The sequence below is a fragment of the Hemibagrus wyckioides genome, linkage group LG29 (assembly GCF_019097595.1).
Source record: "Hemibagrus wyckioides isolate EC202008001 linkage group LG29, SWU_Hwy_1.0, whole genome shotgun sequence".
NCBI classification, from domain to species: Eukaryota; Metazoa; Chordata; class Actinopteri; order Siluriformes; family Bagridae; genus Hemibagrus; species Hemibagrus wyckioides.
This window is the reverse complement of record NC_080738.1, coordinates 5,347,337-5,368,270: the sequence shown is the minus strand read 5'-3', so window position 1 is coordinate 5,368,270 and position 20,934 is coordinate 5,347,337. Positions and strand designations below refer to the sequence as shown.

The 20,934-nt window shown below is 42.2% G+C and overlaps 2 protein-coding genes across 2 annotated transcripts in view; both read right to left on the bottom strand.

Moving 5' to 3' along the window:
• glrba (glycine receptor, beta a) overlaps positions 1–8,783 on the bottom strand; it is a 48,640-nt gene extending 39,857 nt beyond the window's left edge. The window contains exon 1 of the mRNA XM_058385062.1: positions 8,654–8,783. The gene's annotated coding sequence lies outside the window, so the exon portion shown is untranslated. The remainder of the gene's footprint in view (positions 1–8,653) is intronic.
• Positions 8,784–9,139: 356 nt separating this feature from the next.
• The window catches only part of wdr19 (WD repeat domain 19), a 21,322-nt gene continuing 9,527 nt past the window's right edge, over positions 9,140–20,934 (bottom strand). Inside the window, exons 22-36 of the mRNA XM_058385057.1 lie at positions 20,843–20,934; positions 20,671–20,753; positions 20,499–20,582; positions 19,201–19,347; positions 18,756–18,880; positions 18,313–18,422; positions 18,160–18,228; positions 17,029–17,106; positions 14,753–14,849; positions 14,462–14,586; positions 14,198–14,279; positions 12,632–12,782; positions 12,385–12,508; positions 9,910–9,986; positions 9,140–9,280 (exon numbers count right to left, since the gene is read on the bottom strand). The exon at positions 20,843–20,934 is cut by the window's right edge and continues 55 nt beyond it. Of these exons, the coding sequence (XP_058241040.1) occupies positions 9,166–9,280; positions 9,910–9,986; positions 12,385–12,508; positions 12,632–12,782; positions 14,198–14,279; positions 14,462–14,586; positions 14,753–14,849; positions 17,029–17,106; positions 18,160–18,228; positions 18,313–18,422; positions 18,756–18,880; positions 19,201–19,347; positions 20,499–20,582; positions 20,671–20,753; positions 20,843–20,934 (1,559 nt within the window). The 3' untranslated portion in view covers positions 9,140–9,165. The remainder of the gene's footprint in view (positions 9,281–9,909; positions 9,987–12,384; positions 12,509–12,631; positions 12,783–14,197; positions 14,280–14,461; positions 14,587–14,752; positions 14,850–17,028; positions 17,107–18,159; positions 18,229–18,312; positions 18,423–18,755; positions 18,881–19,200; positions 19,348–20,498; positions 20,583–20,670; positions 20,754–20,842) is intronic.

Here is a 20,934-nt window from a genome sequence, read left to right as displayed (position 1 = left end):
CTACTGTACGTCAACTGCAAGATGAATGTGGTGTCAAGAAAATTGACTAATTCTACCAAGAAAGATAACTAAATCATTAACATTACAACGTCATGCTTGCCTTGCTTTGATGTCAGGCTACCATTACATTACTTTATAACTCGGTCTATTGTTGTCACTATAAATGATTTCCTCAGTCGATTATCTCCACCACTTACCACTTCCTCCTTTTCTCTTCTTCTTGTTTTCACTTTCTTTTCTTGCCTCCAGATACACTTCCCTTTATTTTGAGCAGCATGACAGACTAAAATAAACTTGCACAAGTCCCCCATGCTGGTGACGATAGGGAACCCCTTTAGGGGAGTTCCTGTTGTACACTGTTTATCCATGGGAGGTTGGGGGAGTTCTACACTTGTTTATAGAGTTAGTGTCAGTCAAGCGATCGCCTGCCTTGCCTGTCCTGTGGCTGTGCCTCTGGTCATTCCTTCATTTCACTTGTGCACATGTTGTTTCTTTAGGACCATGGTCCTCCAACACATCGGTGGTAGCTCAGGTGGTTAAGGCTCTGGGTTGTTGACTAGAAGATCGGGGATCAAGCCCCAGCAATGCCAAGCTGCCACCATTGGACCTTTGAGCAAGGCCCTTAACCCACCGTGCTCCAGGGGTGCTGCATCATGGCTGACCCTGCGCTCTGACCCCCAACCCCCAAGGATGGGATATGCGAAGAAAGAATTTCACTGTGCTGTAATGTATATATGACAAATAAAGACAATTTAACCCACAGAGTTCACGGTACTACAAGTGCAAAATATCTTGGAGTAGTATCGCAGAACAGTAATGGAGAGGAGAAACCAGTTCAAACTGCAGAATGAAGTACAAGATTGGGAGTACTGGTATAACAGCATTGTCTTTCAGGGGTAATAAAGTCCATGGGGTAAAATGCTGTAATTTGAAAGTGGCTGTAGTAGGGTAGGTCTTGATTTGGCCAGGTGGATGTTGAGTAGCCTCAGGGATGAACATCTTGCAGAGTCGGGTGATGGTGGCAGCATGGATGCTCTGGTACTTTCCACCAGATGGTAGGAGTCTTTTTTTGAGTGGTGGGAGGGGCACCATCTCCAAAGCAGAGGTGGGTAGATAGACCAGGATGAGTTTCTCAACTCTTCTCACAATCCACAATAGCAGATCAGGACACTCTCATCCTCACCACCTTCTACAAGGGTATCAGAAAGGGGGACTATTTCTTCTCCTCAATCTCCGCAGGACATGAAGGTGCTGTTGGACTTCCTTGGCTGGGCAGGTGCACCAGACGAGGTCCTCTGTAAGGTGAGGTGCACACCATGTTTTGACTGTCACAACAGAAAAGTGAAAAGTTAGGACCACAAGTCCTTCTGAAGTCAACACTCATCTTTCATTTTATCCACAGATTGTTGTCTCTGCACCATTGTGAGCTATTCCTCCTCCTCCTCCTCCTCCTCCTCCCTGTATGCTGACTCATCATTGTTGTTGATGAGGCCCATTACTGCAATGTCATAAGCAAACTTGATAGTCGTGACTTCCAAGATTGCCCGCAGGCTAGCGTCTAGATCCGACTCTCTTTTCAGAAATATCTTTAGGCAATGGCATAAAGTTAAGGGACTGTGGTGGGACGTGACAATCAAATCTCAACAACAGACATCTGGCAAGCTAGCTTAGTCGGAGTGCCATCCTCAAGAGGTTACCCTCATGTGCTTTGTCTGGCGATACACTTTTGTTATGATTTTAGTCTCCATCCCCTGTCTATTGGTATCCTGATTGTGTCCAGGTGTTCTGGGTATACACCTAGATTGTTTTGTCCATATACACATTGTTTACGTCTCAATCAGCTCCCTAACTTGTGTATATTGTTTACACACAAGCTACTTACATTTGTCGACAAAGTTGGCTGAGAGTTCGAGAGGCTTCAGAAAATATCAAGGGGAGTGTTGATGCTCTCTGGTTTTTCTGGTGCACTGTGGGGTATTTTTGGGAGACAATGTTCCAGTGCACTTGAAGGATTTTGCAAATTAAGAAAGAGAGAGAGAGAGAGAGAGAGCATTTCTAAGCCTTGTTGCATAATTCCATGTTGAAAATTTTGACCCTTGTGGGTTTTCCTACATTCTTACACACTTGATTCCACCCTCTGCCTCTAGATTACACTGTAGTTGTAATTACCTCTGAGAGACACAAGATATATGAAGCGATCCGCTACTGTTAGCTAGTTAGATTTGCACGCTAGGTTGCTCGATAGCTACAGCGTCCTTCTGGAATAATACAAAATGTTTGCTATTGAGGTTCATTTGGCTCCTTGTCTATGGCAACCACAAGAACTTTGACATTTCCCTTCACTCAACGTGAAAATCTAAAGCCGGCTGCTAAATTTTACGCAAATTCAACTATTAACCCCGTATATTCGTTTAAATTCTTTGAAATATAATGGAGTATTTCTTTAACGTTGGGTCCTGGTTGTAGCATCTATGAATATAGCTCACTATAGAAAGTGTGCATGAGGGGGAGGAAATGATAGATGGCACTTCAAGTAGCAGAGTGTGTGTGTGTGTGTGTGTGTGTGAGAGAGAGAGAGAGAGAGAGAGGAAGAATAGTACCTCTCATCCACTCCTCACACACACAAATGAACGAATTGGGCACTGAGTGCACATAGCTACGCAGGATCGAGTGTGTAAGAAATATGTGTATTGACATACGGTGTGTGAGTGTGTGTGTGTGTGTGTGTGTAGAATGCAGCGGTGTGAATGTGTGGATTTGTGTAAGCAGAAAGGACATCAGAGCTTCGAGCATGGCTTTATGCCAGCTCACTGCAGAGGACGAGCACACACACACACACACACACACAGTCTTTACCCGTTATTAACTTACTTCAACTATTTTCACTGCTACACTCTATGTAATGAACCTAATGAATCTCTTTAGTGACTACTATAAACAACACACACACACATTTTCACTGCAACTACGTAGTGACTTTCTTCCTTATATGTGAGTTATAGTACCTACACACACACACACACACACACACACACCATCTGTCAAAGAATAATCTGCACACAGCTCTCATTCTGCTCAGTCAAACCTCATACCTCCGGCTACAGAACTCCGCTTCCTGATTGGACGGCACAAATACGTCCAAATGACAAGAAAAATGTCGGTGACGACTGTAGCGCCACGTCAGTTTCAGAGTATTTCAAGCATTCTTCCAGCTGATCTGTCGAATAATAAAAATATTTGACTAAATTTGTTCAAAATATATCCGAAATGATCATACATCATACACAGTGATATATTTATTTATCTTATATAAAACATAATTACACATTTTGGAGGCTCAGGGACGTAAGGCAACATGGCTAGCATATTGGTATATAGCTAGGTGTTTAACTTGGCTAATAATTCTTAAAATAATTTGGGTTTTTTGTGTCATTTTTTCCTGCAATAAAATGGGAGGATTTGGCCATATTTATAGATGTGATGTAAAAATATTTAACAAAAAATACTGATTTACTGAAAATGGTGTACTGTGTTTTGTGTTACGGAATAAAAAATGCGCCAATCCAAGTTAAATAAAAAAAATTACAAATAAAAAAACAGAATTTTTACGACTGTATTCAAATATGTAAGTGAATTTTTATCATTTTGTAAATATTTTCAAATTCAGATTAAGATTTTATTTTTCCCCCCGCCAAACCACAACAATATCAGCTGACTGGTTGAAATACTGTGAGTTTATGCCGAGTTCACAGTGAAGGATTTTTTAAAGTGGTCGCATCACGATTGCTTTCACACTGCACGACTATCTAGGGGAGCATTCAGTCTCTGTTGTGTTCACACTACACTATGGATCGGCGACAGGAGCTTTCACACTGCATGACTACACAATAGGAAGAATGGCCAACAAGTCTGTCTGCTCCACAAACTGAGTTTCACAACCGAACATACGTGAGAAGCGATAAGGAAATAACGCAAGATCACACGTGAGTTCTCACTCGAGACTGGAAATGGTCTTCTTCTTCTTTGGGCTTTTCCCTTCAGGGGTCACCACAGCGAATCTCTCCACCTTCTGCACCCTCAACACTTGCACCCACTAGCTTCATATCCTCATTTATTACATCCATATACGTCCTCTTTGCCTTCAGCTCCATGTCCATCATTCTCCCACCAATATACTCACTCTCCCTCCTCTGGACATGTGCAAACCATCTTAATCTGGCCTCCCTAACTTTGTCCCCCAAACGTCCAACATGAGCTGTCCCTCTGATGTACTCGTTCCTAATTCTGTCCAACCGTCTCACTCCCAAAGAGAACCTCAACATCTTCAGCTCTGCTACTTCCAACTCTGACTCCTCAGTGTGTCTAAACCATACAGCATGGCCGGTCTCACCACTGTCTTGTACACCTTCCCCTTGATTCTCGCCAATATTTTTCTATCACACACAACTCCCAACACCTTTTTCCACCCATTCCAACCTGCCTGCACTCGCTTTTTTACCTCTTCCCCACACTATCCATTACTCTGGACTGTTGACCCCAAGTATTTAAACTCCTTTACCTTCTTCACCCTGTAATCTTAGCGAGACTGGAAATGGTACCACACAAAAAGTTTGTCATCCATATGGTCAGTGCAGGGAACAAGGATTGTGTGTTCTGCAGAATTGAACAAATGAATCATTTTGCAATGTGCTGCTGCTGATGCGACTGGTCAAGCTTCTGCTTTATCTCTGTTTGATGCTACTGTAAAGCTTATTTATTCTGATATAACTATATTTAAGACATTGTTTTCTAATAAAAAACCTATAAAGTGTATTAAACTACAATATTGTGCTCCAGCTGAAGCCATGCTTGCTGATATTGTGGTCTATAACTCCTCCCAGAACTGACCGCTGCCCTGTATCTCGCTCCCTCATTGGCTGTAGGTCATCACCGTGGTATGTTTCAGTCAGAGATCCTTTCACACTGAGGGATTTTGATTCGCCGAAAGGTCCAGATATTTAGCATGCCAAATATTAGTCTGCGACTCATCAGCGACTCGGTCAGATCGAGTTTTTGGTCATTCACATGTTTACGTATACCTATAGCTAAGGTTTCCAACGCTAATGTACATGTTTACAAATGATCAATCAATTTTTAGCTAATTTTTTGGTCATTCCTAAAATTAACTAGCTTGTGAATTCATCTGTTCCGGTTACTGGAATCTCTCTCTCTATTTTAATGTTGTTTGGAACAGTTACTTCATATTGTCACTTATTTTAGAGCAGCTATAGATTCTGAAAGTCCTCGTTACTATAGAAACAGTATCGTATCCGTTACAAGCGTGTTAAAATAAAGTGGCCGTTTGAATTAAAGCTGTTCTGTAGTCAGAGCTACGACTGTAGAGAAACTACCACCAGCTTCTGACTAATCAGAACGAAGAATTCAACACACGCTCATCCTGACATGCGCTGGCTAGTTAATGTAAACTAGCAATCTATTTCATTTAGCATGCTTTAACTGCCTTTATTGAACACGGATCATGATTTTATTAGTCAATCGAGCGTTTAATGATCGTGATCGGCGGTGCGCATCACTGAACCCGTGATTCTACCAGGAGGAGAAGCTGAACCGCACGTCTCCACAGTACCACTCATTATATCACAGTAAAATAATTATAAAAATAATAATAATTTTAAAAAATACAGGATTTATTTACACCTGTTGTGAAATTCACCTGATATGCAGCACAAAATATCCAGAATTCAGGAAAAAAATTCAAAAAAATAATTTCTTATCATGGATTATTATTATTTAAATATAATATAATATAATATATATATATATATATATATATATATATATATATATATATATATATATATTTATAATATTATATCATTATTAGAATTTAAATATTATTTATATTAAATGTTTACATATCAGACTTAAATATTAGAGCTTAAATATAATATTAAATTATATATAATTAGAATAATGTTAATATTCTTTTTAAATATTAAATATTTAAATATTTGATTATGATTTAAATATAACATTATATTATATATAATTATTAGAATTGTAATATTTTTATTGAGTATTTAAATATTAGATTATTGTCAATTAAATATAATATTAAATGATATATAATTATTAGAGTTTAAGTATTATGTTTATTAAATGTTGAATATTTTCATATTTGATTATTATAATTTAAATAAAATATTATATTATATATAATTATTAAAATGTAAACAAAATAAGATTATTTCAGAAGCTATTACAAATTTCAGCTTTCTGTAACTCATACCTTGCTGTAACTCAATTATATCATTTATTTATATACATTTTGGACACACCTTCAGTATGTTCTATTACAGCCAAGTGGAAAATCAGACAAAACCACATATGGATAAACTTTCGAATGTTGAGCCTCCTGCTGGCTCCAAAAATAAATTAAAAAAAAGTCCAATTGTTTTCATCTCTAACAAAACAACCCTTAGAAATCCAAGACTGTAAAATATGAACCCAGTGCATGAGCGTGACAGTCCGTGCGTGTGTTTCTCACATCGCTTACAAGACGGATTCATGCTATTACATCCCTCGCTCTTTATCTGTTCACACTCTGGAGCCTGAAAAACGTCCAGCTCATCCGTTTATCAGCGATTATATTTTTATAGTTTCCTCTGAATTGAAATCAGTATGAGTGATGTGAGCGTCCACAAATATCCCTACGTATTTCAGCTCATAACACATAAAAAGAGAATGAGAAACTGAAGGTGTAAAAGGCCAAAATAATAGGTATGCGTGTAATAACACGTGTATAATCATGTTATTACATAACAGTTTTGTGCCTTTCAGCAGTGAAGTCCAGTCTGTGGAAATGGATGCAGTGTCTCTATGCTCTTGAAGTTCTAATTTTAACTAGTTATTATATAAAGATCCAAACTTTGGTTTAAAAAAACGTAATAAATAGTATATTTACAATATACAAGTAGGTATGAAGATCATCATAAAAATTGTGTTGAAACTATGAGAAGCTCACCAGACAGCTACATACGCAACAGCAGCTATGGTGAGTTGAACTGTATTATCACTGTTATTAAACACAGCAGCATTTCAGCACCAAGGACAGTGCATCTGCCTCCTGGAGGAAGCCTGGCTCATCAGTAGGAGGAGGTAAAAGGTTAGTGATGGGAAGTTTGGATCATTTGACTGACTCGGATCTTTGAATCTGGTTCAGCAAAATGAGCTAATCTTTTTTCGAGTCATTCGTGCCAGAAACAGAAATGGTTAGTTCACCTTCCAAGTCTTCAGGTTCGAGTTGTTTGTTCATCACATGACAGCCTCACAGGCTAAGGCTATGATGCACTGCATCATTTCTTTTTCCGCTACAGACTGCACAGCCGACACCTATGAGGCTGTCACGAGATGAACAAACAACTCGAGAGATGAACTACTCATGTTTCCAGTAGAATGCACGGTCCATACAAAATGAAGGAATCACTCTCTGAGATGACTCGTTTTTCCCCCCGAGTCATATTAAGGATTCGTTTAAAAAACACCATGTGCGCTCTCTCTGCCTGTGTTTAAAGACGCTCCCCACTCTGCTGAGCCAAAGCCATGTTCCTGAGGTCTGCCTTGCTGCCTAGATACCTGCCTCCTTCACCAACGCTCCACCGAAGCCTCCAGCACTACCACACCTGCACCTTCCACTGAGTGACGCCGCTTCATTTCTTCATGATTTCTTTTTTCTTTGCACTTTGTTCCAATAAAACAGCACTTTTCCCTGGATCCCTGTGCATTTTCTCTGTGTTTCCCTCCCTGCATGCAAGTGTAACATAAAACAGATCACTCTCGATTTATTACAAAGCCACCAAAACATTTTGGTGGGGGGGCAAGTACAAGTTGGCACTGAAGCCATAACATTATGACCAGTGCCAGGTGAAGTGAATGAGACTGATGATCTCCTCATCATGGCACCTGTTAGTGGGTGGGATATATTAGGCAGCAAGTGAACATTTTGTCCTCAAAGTTGATGTGTTAGAAGCAGGAAAAATGGACAAGTGTAAGGATTCAAGCGAGTTTGACGAAGGGCCAAATTGTGATGGTTAGACCACTGGATCTCCAAAACTCTTGCAGCTCTTGTGGGGTCTACAGTGGTCAGTATCTATCAAAAGTATCCTTTAAGTTCTGTAAGTTCCTTAAGTCCTGTAAGTTACACTTTGGCACCAGATACCACAGCACACCTTCAGGGATCTAGTGGAGTCTATGCCTTGACGGGTCAGGGCTGTTTTGGCAGCTAAAGGGGAACCAACACAATATTAGGCAGGTGGTCATAATGTTATGGCTGATCGGTGTATACTGCTAACAGTATAGTTATACAGACCCATATATAAGTAAGGGTTGAGTCAAGTCTAAGAGCAGGATTAGGTGAGAGGATCAAGGCCAAGAGCAAAAGATCAAACTAGTGGGATTCATTTCAGAACCATGGACAGTAAATATGAGTGTAGGTTGCCTCTTCCTTATTTTTTATTCTTTATTGCATTATGCATTACACCAGTGATTTGGCTTGTTTTGTTTTTTTGTTCTTTTCAAACGTAAAGCTTTGCACTTGCGAAAAGAAACAACATACAAAACCATTTACATACAAAAAAATCTCAACATCAGATACCTCACAGCTTCCAGTTTAGTCTTGTGCAGCCTGCATGCTTTCTTCCTCAGCACTGATTATAGCAGCATCAGGTTCAGATAGGAGGCATGGCCTAGAGTGTGAAGGTAATCTTGTACAAACTGTACACCAGAAGCACACACACACACACACACACACACACACACACACACAGCATCGCCCAGCTGATTGGATTAAAACCAAATTAAAATCATTTTAGATTAGAAACAAAATATTTGTATTTTGTTATATTTGTAAAGCGAGCATTGAAATAAAAGAGTCTCCGATTATTTCTCAAAAATCACGTCTTTTTTTTTATTATCTTGAAATAAATATAAGCTCTGGATAATCCATTACAAATCACTATCACAACTGTACAACATGCCTATTTTTAAAAAAAAAGGTCCAATAGGGTAGTAAGATGTGTGTGTGGGTGTCTGTTTTGCTGTAAAAATACAAATAAGGAGAGAAATGAGAATAGTAAGCGCGTGTGTGTGTGTGTGTGTGTGTGTGGGTCAGGGCTCATGCTGGTCCTGCTGTAGATATTTGGAGCAGTCGGAGATCTTCTTCAGCTGACTTGCACTCACACTCTCAGAACACATGGGACATGTGGATTCGGTCTCTAACAGCCTGTGGCACACACACGCACACACAGATAAGGATACACACACACAGATATGGATACATACATAGATACGGATACACACACAGATATGGATACACACACAAATAGACAAAGATACACACACACACACAGATAGATAAACAAAGATACACACAGACACACACGCAGACACAAACAGATACACAGACACAGAGAGACACACAGATACATACGCACAGATAGACAAAAATACACACACAGATACACACAGAGATACGCACAGATAGACAAAGATACACGCACACAGATATACACACACACAGATAAACACACACAGACAGACAAAGATACACACACAGATACACACACAGATAGAGAAAGGTACACGCACACAGATATACACACACACACAGAGGTTGAAATGTCACTGCAAAACATCTCTTAATAGAAGCATCTTAACTGTAGGCATATTTATCTAGTTTATCAGGAACTGACACACTCAGAGCTGCTCCAGGAAATATTTATCCATGGTAATATTCATCCATTTACAGTTGCCTTTAACGTAAGGAGCACATAAAGCTAGCTGAAGTCACATGATCATGTGGATGTAGCACACTGGACAGAGGAAGAAGATAAGAGTGGAGACTGGACGTACTGAGTGAACTGTGAGTAAAGGGCAGGAAAGCTGCAGTGTGGACACACACACCAGTCCTCCTTCACCATGTGCCGTCCCTGAGAGAGAGAGAACAACAATTATACTGGAGAGATAAAGGCAAAGAGAGTGTGTGTGTGTGTGTGTGTGTGTGTGTGTGTGTGAGAGAGAGATAATCATATCCATCTAACCTGAACTGACCCTGTCCCATGTTTATACAGTAAAAGTCTTACTCCTGCTACAGTTCTGGAGCTGACACTGTGTCAATATTCAGCGGAACGTCTCCTCTTCCTCCTCCTCCTCATCCTCATATCACTGTTATTTGTATTGTCCACTAGATTCTTTATAAACCAGTTAGTGAAAAACAAAGCAGCCTAGCAAGCAAAAGCAAGCTAACGCTCGAAAGTTCCCTCAGTCCCTTTCGTAGGTTTCGCAAACTAACAAGCAAAAGGAATCCACCGTGTGAAAGCAAACCTAGTGAGCAAAAGACATACAAGTGGGGCAAAAGAAAGGTACATGCGAATAAAAAACAAAGTAGCGCGTGATCACAAAATAAAAAGCGAAAGCAAACAAACAAAAACTGCGAAAGAGAAGATGGTGAGCGAAAGCAAAGCGAGTGTGTGAAAGCAAACAAATCAAAAGCACCCGGAGCTGTAACCAGCAAATTAGTGGGCAAATGCAATCTTGCGAGCGAAAGCAAACAAACCTGCAAAAGCAAAAAAAGTGAGCGAGAGCATTCTAGTGAACAGAAACAAATTTATCTGTGTCAGCAACTCTCAAATCTTGCAAATCATAGTATACTAGCCTGTGGCAGCGAAAGCACATAAATAAGTGAAAACAATCTAACGAGCAAAGGTATCTCAACCTGCGAAAGCAAAAAAGTGAGCGGAAGCAAACAAGTAATTGAGAGGAAAACGAACAAAAGTGAGCAAAAAGAAAACAAAAAACAAACGGGAGAAATGAAAGAAGGCAAGTGATAGAAAGCCAGTGGATGTGTGAAAGCAAAACCGTGCAAGCGAAAGCGGAACGAAAAGCAAATAAACTTTGCGATGGGAAATTTGAAGAGAAGAAAGCTTGCAAGTGAAAGCAAGGAAGCAAAAGCAAGCCAAGTGATCAAAAGACATAGGAGTGGGCGAAAGAAAGCTACAAACGAATAAAAAAGCAAAGTAGTAAGTGATCGCAAAATAAAAAGTGAAAGTAAATTAAAAAGCAAAAGCAAACAAACAAAAACTGCGAAAGAGAAAATGGTGAGCGAAAGCAAAATGAGTGTGTGAAAGCAAAAGCAACCGGAGCTGTAACCAGCAAATTAGTGAGCAAAAGCAATCTTGCGAGCGAAAGCAAACAAACCTGCGAATAAGCAGCTAGCAAGCAAAAGCAAGCTAAACTGAAGAGTGAGCGAAAGCAGACAAGAAAAGTAACCGCACCTGCGAAAGCAAAAAAAAGTGAGTGAAAGCTTTCTAGGAAACAGAAGGAAATTCAACTGCAAAAGCAAATAATTGAATGAAAGTAAACTAATCTCTGAAAATGAAAGCACACAAATAAGTGAAAATTTAACAAGCAAAGGTAATCCAACCTGCGAAAGCAAAAAAGTGAGAGAAAGCAAACAATTGATTGAAAGAAAAATGAAAAAAAAAGTGAGCAAAAGAAAACAAAAAACAAAAGGGAGAAAAGAAAGCAAGTATGAGAAAGCCAGCAAATATGTGAAGGCAAAAGGGAGCAAGCGAAAGCAGAACGAAAAGCAAATAAACTTTGAACAGAAGAAATCTCTCGAGCGAAAGCAAGCCAAGTGATCAAAAGAAAGCTACATGCAAATAAAGAACGTAGTTGTGAGTGATCGCTAAATAAAAAGCGAAAGCGAACTGAAACGCGAAAGCAAACAAACAAAAACTGCGAAAGAGAAGATGGTGAGCGAAAGCAAAGCGAGTGTGTGAAAGCAAACAAATCAAAAGCACCCGGAGCTGTAACCAGCAAATTAGTGAGCAAATGCAATCTTGCCAGCGAAAGCAAACAAACCTGCGAATAAGCAGCCAGCAAGCTAAACTGAAAAGAGTGAGCGAAAGCAGACAAGAGAGTAACCCAACCTGAGAAAGCAAAAATAGTGAACGAAAGCAAACAAGAGTATCCGAACTTGCGAAAGCAAAAATAGTGAGGGAAAGCAAACAAGAAAGTAAACGAACCTGCGAAAGCAAAAAAAAAAAAAAAGTGAGTGAAAGCGTTCTAGCTAACGGAAGCAAATTCATCTGTGATCGCAAAATAAAAAGCGAAAGAAAACAAACAAATAAACTGTGAAAGAGAAAATGGTGAGCGAGTGCGTGAAAGCGAAAGCCTGAGCGAAAGCAAACTCGAGACGGTCTATGGTCAGATACAACTAACAGATTTTCAGCTATATGTTTGTCAGATATAAACCCACAACAGAAACCGTTTGTTTGTTTTGTTTGTTTGTTTGTTCTGTTTGTTTGTTTACGCCGGAGTCAGTACCGTAGCGATGCAGTAGGGCAGGTTGTTCTTGCAGCCAGGGCAGAGCAGCCCACACTCCGGCAGGCTGAAGCCGCAGTACGGACACGGAGAGTTCTCCTCCTCTACCTCAGAAGTATCCGGACGACTTCACACACACACACACACACACACACACACACACACACACACACACTGAACTTTCATCTGTTTACTTCTCTTAATTCAGCACCTGAGATACAGATGACCACTGTGTCAAAAATATTCGTACCGGACCATGGCCTCGATCTTCTTCTTGTATTTGGGGTCGATGTGGCTGCGGTATTCGGGCCTCGCCAGCATCGATGCGAACTCGTAAGCCGAATTCTTTAATCCGGCACGATGGCACTCGATGACCGTAGATGTCAGGATTGGAACGATGTCTGAAAGGCGAAAACACACACACACACACACACACACAGAGTTCCAGTTCCAGACACTGCTGGTAGCAGCCTTAATATTATTTGTCAGCCATCTACATATATACACACTATATTGCCAAAAGTATTCGCTCACCTGCCTTGACTCGCATATGAACTTAAGTGACATCCCATTCCTAATCCATAGGGTTCAATATGACGTCGGTCCACCCTTTGCAGCTATAACAGCTTCAACTCTTCTGGGAAGGCTGTCCACAAGGTTTAGGAGTGTGTTTATGGGAATTTTTGACCATTCTTCCAGAAGCGCATTTGTGAGGTCACACACTGATGGACGAGAAGGCCTGGCTCTCAGTCTCCGCTCTAATTCATCCCAAAGGTGTTCTATCAGGTTGAGGTCCGGACTCTGTGCAGGCCAGTCAAGTTCATCCACACCAGACTCTGTCATCCATGTCTTTATGGACCTTGCTTTGTGCACTGGTGCACAGTCATGTTGGAAGAGGAAGGGGCCAGCTCCAAACTGTTCCCACAAAGTTGGGAGCATGGAATTGTCCAAAATGTCTTGGTATGCTGAAGCATTCAGAGTTCCTTTCACTGGAACTAAGGGGTCAAGCCCAGCTCCTGAAAAACAACCCCACACCATAATCCCCCCTCCACCAAACTTTACACTTGGCACAATGCAGTCAGACAAGTACCGTTCTCCTGGCAACCGCCAAACCCAGACTCGTCCATCAGATTGCCAGATGGAGAAGCGCGATTCGTCACTCCAGAGAACGCGTCTCCACTGCTCTAGAGTCCAGTGGCGGCGTGCTTTACACCACTGCATCCGACGCTTTGCATTGCACTTGGTGATGTATGGCTTGGATGCAGCTGCTCGGCCATGGAAACCCATTCCATGAAGCTCTCTGCGCACTGTTCTTGAGCTAATCTGAAGGCCACATGAAGTTTGGAGGTCTGTAGCGATGGACTCTGCAGAAAGTTGGTGACCTCTTCGCACTATGTGCCTCAGCATCCGCTGACCCCGCTCCGTCAGTTTACGTGGCCTACCACTTCGTGGCTGAGTTGCTGTCGTTCCCAAACACTTCCACGTTCTTATAATACAGCTGACAGTTGACTGTGGAATATTTAGGAGCGAGGAAATTTCACGACTGGATTTGTTGCACAGGTGGCATCCTATCACAGTTCCACGCTGGAATTCACTGAGCTCCTGAGAGCGACCCATTCTTTCACAAATGTTTGTAAAAACAGTCTGCATGCCTAGGTGCTTGATTTTATACACCTGTGGCCATGGAAGTGATTGGAACACCTGATTCTGATTATTTGGATGGGTGAGCGAATACTTTTGGCAATATAGTGTATATATATATATACAGTATGTGTGTGTGTGTGTGCGTGTGTGCGTGTGTGTGTGAGAGACTCACGTGTGGAGAATTTGCTGATGTTATTAGAGACTCGGATCAGCATGCGTGCTCCTTTCAGATGGTCTCCTCTCTTCACGTGTATCTGGCAAATTTATAACATACATTTTTATCGGCTAATCAATAACACACACACACACACACACACACACACACACGGGTTGCTGCTCATTACATTAACCGCTAGCTCATAACACTACAGATGAATGACTGGGTGTTGATATCGAATCAGATTTATGTGTGTGTGTGTGTGTGTGTGTGTGTTACCTTCACCAGTATGTAGCTGTGTAGAATCATCAGGTTGGTGACCATCTCAGCCGGGATCTTTATATTATTATTCTGAAGTTCCATGTACATACTGAACAGGACATCATGGGCATTCCTGTAGTTACCTACCACACACACACACACACACAAACACAAGGTGGACAATTCAGTTCATAACTCAAAACAGGGAGGCGGAGCCTGGAGTACATTTGCATATATGCAAATATAGCCTCAAGTCATCCTGTATGTGACCAAAGTGTGCCATCTTTATAAAACTTTTAAAGCATGCACCAGCTGTCTGTTCCTCTCTGGCGATGATGATGGCCGTCCTCACGCTCTCCCTGTACAGTTTGACCGCCATGTACAGCCGGAAGAGATACTTAGCATCCTGACAGGAAAAAAAGACAGGATTTGTACACAAACATCAGCCAGTCAGATGCGTAGCCCAAATATACTGTACACAAACACTAAGCCACTCCTACTACAGCCAAACAGACACTGGGGTCAGTGTTGTTTTGTCTCAAATGCTAGCATTAACGTTTAAAGTTCTAGCTACGACAATGCTAGGATGCTAGCACACTAAAGTTAGCTGTATACTTTTTGCTAGTCAGTTTGAACTAGAACTAATTCAGGAACTAATGAATCAAGGACTAGGGTTTGGGAAACAACTGATATTTAACATAGCACAAAGTTGGTGACACACACACACACGTTGGCTTCTGCTGTTTTTAGCACAGCAGTGTTCTACTCACAGAGAGAGACTACATGCAGAAAGTGACAGAAGCAAAACAAAATAAATATACATAAATAAATGAGAATTATTATGCAATAAGGACCAAAAACAAACAGTTTGGCCAAATGTGCTAGCATGCTGTAGCTAACAAGAAAGTAGACATGTGTGTTCTCGCTGTCCTCTCAGCGCAATGATCGATCCTGATAGCCGAGGTCATGGGGTCATCAAAATGTCTTATAAATAAGACGTAAATCTCGCACAATTAAACAAGGTTACAATCACTTACAATAATAGCGGTATAGAGAGACTTGCTTCCTAGGTCATAGTATTTTATTTTTATGTTTTGTGTTACATAATGGGAGCATAAGGGTCTGCGAATATAGGACTGGGAATCTAGAATACACAGAACAACGAGAACATAGGGACCTGGAAATATAACGAACTGGGAATACAGGGAGCAGGGAATACAGCAAGCTGTCGACATAGAGAGGTGGGTAAGAAAGAATCCAGGGAAATGGGGACCTGGAAGCATAGGGACCTGGACAAATAAGACCCTGGACAAATAGGGACCTGGAAAAATAGAACCCTGAAAAAATAGGGACCTGGAAAAATAATGAGCTGGATACATAACCTTGGGGATACAGGGACAGATTCACAAATTAATTCAGGAATATAGGGACAGGAGAATACAAATCAGAGATCCAGAGGACCTTGAAAAATAGGACCCTAGACAAATACAGACCTGGAAAAATAATGAGCTGGATACATAACCTTGGGGATACAGAGACAGATTAACAAATGAATATAGGAACATAGGAACAGGGGAACACCTGATGACCTTGAAAAATAGAACCCTGGACAAATAGAGACCTGGAAAAAATAGGGACCTGGAAAAAATAGGAACCTGGAAAAATAAGGACCCGGAAAAATAGGACCCTGGAAAAATAGGCACCTGGAAAAAATAGGGACCTGGAAAAAATAGGGACCTGGAAAAATAGGGACCTGGAAAAATAGGGACCTGGAAAAATAGGGACCTGGAAAATGAGTACTTGGAAAAATAAGGACCTGTAATAATAGGGACCTGGAAAAAATAGGGTCCTGGAAAAATAAGGACCTGGAAAAATAGGGACCAGGAAAATATAGGGACCTGTAAAAAAATTGGGACCTAGAAAAGAATGGGACCTGGACAAATAGGGACCCGTAAAAAAGGGCCTGTAAAAATAAGACCCTGTAAAAATAAGGACCTGGAAAAATAGGGACCTGGATACATAACTCTGGGAATACAAGGACAGATTAACAAATGAATCTGAGAATATAGGGGAACACAAATCCAGGATCTTGAGTAAACATTATCCTGGGAATACAGAGACTTGGAAATATAGTGACCTGAGAACCTAAAAAGCTGGGAACAGTAGAACCTTGGTAAAATAGACCCCTAAAAACATTAGGACCTGGGAATATTGGGACCTGGTTAAACATAATTCTGAGTACAGAGATTTGGGAACACTGGGACCCGGACACGTGATGAGCTGGGAATCTGGGGACCAGGGATTACAGGAACCAAGTAATCTTGGGAACCCGGAAGCATAGGGAAATGGGAAATAGGGGGCCAGTAAACAGAACATGGAACATGGGAATACAAGAACGTGGGAATATAGGGACCTAGTAACATGGACTTCTGGGAATTAAGGGACCTGGAAACACAGGAAGTTGGTTAAATAGAACCCTGGACGTACGGGAATCACTTTTTTTGACCATGTCATACGTTTCCAGCTTTTTACAAGGAAACATTTTAATCAACAGATATTAAATATTACACATTGGAGTTCTTTACCTTCGGTATTCCGTCATTCTCTCCCATCAGGTACTCGATCAGCTGACCGGTCAGAGCCTGGTCTTTGGCTTCTCCTACCTGTGAAATAACAATACGCAAATGAGTTCCAGTCCATCAAACAATGCGATTAGATCCATCACCATCACCATCATCACCATCACCACCACCATCATCATCACCATCACCCCACCATCATCATCATCGTCACCAACACCATCATCATCATCATCATCATCGTCACCAACACCATCATCATCATCATCGTCACCATCACCACCATCATCATCATCATCGTCACCATCACCACCACCATCATCTTCACCACCACCATCGTCACCATCACCATCACCGCCACCATCATCACTGTCATCACTATCATCACCACCATCATTATCACCATCATCATCACATCACCACTATCATCATCACCAACATCTATCTTCATCATCACATCACCACCATCATCATCACCACCTATCTTCACCACCACCATCATCTATCTTCATCATCATCACTGTCATCACTATCATCATCACCACCACCATCATCTATCTTCATCATCATCACCACCACCATCATCACCACCACCACCATCATCTATCTTCATCATCACCACCACCATCACCACCACCATCATCTATCTTCATCATCATCACCACCACCATCACCACCACCATCATCTATCTTCATCACCACCACCACCATCATCACCACCACCACCATCATCTATCTTCATCATCATCACCACCATCATTATCACCATCATCATCACATCACCACTATCATCATCACCAACATCTATCTTCATCATCATCACCACCACCACCACCATAATCTATCTTCATCATCACCACCATCATCTATCTTCATCATCACCACCACCATCATCACCACCACCACCATCATCTATCTTCATCATCACCACCACCACCATCACCACCACCATCATCTATCTTCATCATCATCACCACCACCATCATCATCACCACCACCACCACCATCATCTATCTTCATCATCACCACCACCATCATCATCATCACCACCACCACCATCATCTATCTTCATCATCACCACCACCACCATCATCATCACCATCATCATCACCATAATCATCATCATCAGGTGCTTACCGTCTCGATCGCCATTTCTATAGCCACGCTATCATCAGTGTTGGGACACTTCAGAAAGTGTTTCAGTGCCTGAGAAGGAAAAGAGGATGAAGGATTCCTATGAAAGCAGTGAAGTCTAAAAAAAACTGTCGCCATGGTGATACCGATACTCACCCTGCTGTACTGGCCACACTTCCGGAAAAACTTCCCAGCCAGCAGGTGCTTCTTTTCTCCTTCGAAATAGAGTGCGATGCTCTGGTAGTCCTCCATACTGGCATCGGATCCTAGTAGCGACACACACACACACAGAGGACAGTTAAAATCTGGACAGACAGGCAGAGTGTGAGACAAACAGGTAGATGGACAGACAGACTGACAGACAGACAGACAGTGGGAATGCGACAGACGGGCAGTGAAATGGAAAAACTGGCAGACACAAAAGACAGCCAGATGGTCAGACAGATGGACAAGATTCATTAGCCAGAAATATGGACAGCCTCACAGGACAGACAGATGAAAAGTCAGACTGGAAAAACAGACAGACAGACAGTCAGACAGCTGGATGGACTAAAAGGACAGTGTGTGTTTTTTCTCCTGCAGTTGTGCTGTGACCTCACCGATGATGTCCGCGTACACCTCCATCTGACCGTGCTGCTGGGCGAGCTGGAAGGCCTCATCGCTGCAGTGAGACATCACCAGGAACTGGATGGCCGAGCCGTAATCACTCAGACGCAGAAAAAACCTGCAGGTGATGAGGATCAGGAGGAATCAGGTGTTATATCAGGATCAGTCAATAAGGTGCAAGAATTCAACACACACACACACACACACATTCTCACTCACTCTCACACACACACACACTCACTCACACCCTCACTCATACACACCCTCACCCAAACACACACATTCTCTCACTCTCTCACACACACACACTTGTACACACACTTACTCACATACCCTCTCTCTCACACACACACACACACACACACACTCACTCTCACTCTCTAATTTTAAATTCAAGAGCAACACATTTGTCTTCCATCATAAATATCTCTCTCTGACCTGGCCACCATCTTGGCTCCGTCGATGGACTGGGTTTCCCGCACGATCCGGACTGCTTCCTCTGGATTATTAAGATGTTCCAAAAGGATCCGGACAACGCTGTCCCAGTCCCGAGCGCTCTCGTAAGCCAACACGGCTTCTTTGTATCTACACACACACACACACACACACACACACACAGAACAGATACAAACTTTTACACTTTCAAATATTTGGGCGTGTCATTTCTTGGAGTGTAATGACCTAATGAAGGAGGCGTGGCCTGTGTGTTTGTCAGACGTAATGAAGGAGGCGTAATCTGTGTGTTTGTCAGACGTAATGAAGGAGGCGTGGCCTGTGTGTTTGTAAGACCTAATGAAGGAGGCGTGGCCTGTGTGTTTGAAAGACCTAATGAGGAAGGCGTGGCCTGTGTGTTTGTCAGACGTAATGAAGGAGGCGTGGCCTGTGTGTTTGTCAGACGTAATGAAGGAGGCGTGGCCTGTGTGTTTGTAAGACCTAATGAAGGAGGCGTGGCCTGTGTGTTTGTCAGACGTAATGAAGGAGGCATGACCTGTGTGTTTGAAAGACCTAATGAGGAAGGCGTGGCCTGTGTGTTTGTCAGACGTAATGAAGGAGGCGTGGCCTGTGTGTTTGTAAGACCTAATGAGGAAGGCGTGGCCTGTGTGTTTGTCAGACGTAATGAAGGAGGCATGACCTGTGTGTTTGAAAGACCTAATGAGGAAGGCGTGGCCTGTGTGTTTGTCAGACGTAATGAAGGAGGCGTGGCCTGTGTGTTTGTCAGACGTAATGAAGGAGGCGTGGCCTGTGTGTTTGTCAGACGTAATGAAGGAGGCGTGGCCTGTGTGTTTGTAAGACCTAATGAAGGAGGCGTGGCCTGTGTGTTTGAAAGACCTAATGAGGAAGGCGTGGCCTGTGTGTTTGTCAGACGTAATGAAGGAGGCGTGGCCTGTGTGTTTGTCAGACGTAATGAAGGAGGCGTGGCCTGTGTGTTTGTCAGACGTAATGAAGGAGGCGTGGCCTGTGTGTTTGTCAGACGTAATGAAGGAGGCGTGGCCTGTGTGTTTGTCAGACGTAATGAAGGAGGCGTGGCCTGTGTGTTTGTCAGACGTAATGAAGGAGGCGTGGCCTGTGTGTTTGTCAGACGTAATGAAGGAGGCGTGGCCTGTGTGTTTGTCAGACGTAATGAAGGAGGCGTGGCCTGTGTGTTTGTCAGACGTAATGAAGGAGGCGTGGCCTGTGTGTTTGTCAGACGTAATGAAGGAGGCATGGCCTGTGCGTAAATGGTGCAGCACACATACTTTCCATCAGCTTCCTTAGCTTTAGCGTACTGCAGGTGGATTTTGGGGGAGCTCACGTGAGGCAGCAGCTCCCCGACCTTTGCCCTGAAACACAGAAAAGTCACATGACCGCTGAAATCCACTTCAGTGGTTAATTACAGTAAACATGTGTGCAGGGTTTATAAATCTGTACCAGTTCTTGCAGCGAATGTAGACAGAAGCTGCTTTGTCGTAGTACTGGCCTTTCTCATACAGCTGAGCCGCCTCGGAATATTGCTGCGAAATGAACAAGGAAGTAATAATCCCGCAAAAAGAAAAAGAGTGAGCTCTGGTTCGTGTTAAAAAAAAAAAAACTTAATTTTTACCTTCATGCTCTCCAAGATGGCGCCGCAGTCTTTCTTTAGAGTTTTGCTCGGATGTTTGATGGCCTGATTGGCTCCTCTGCGGATGTCTCCCA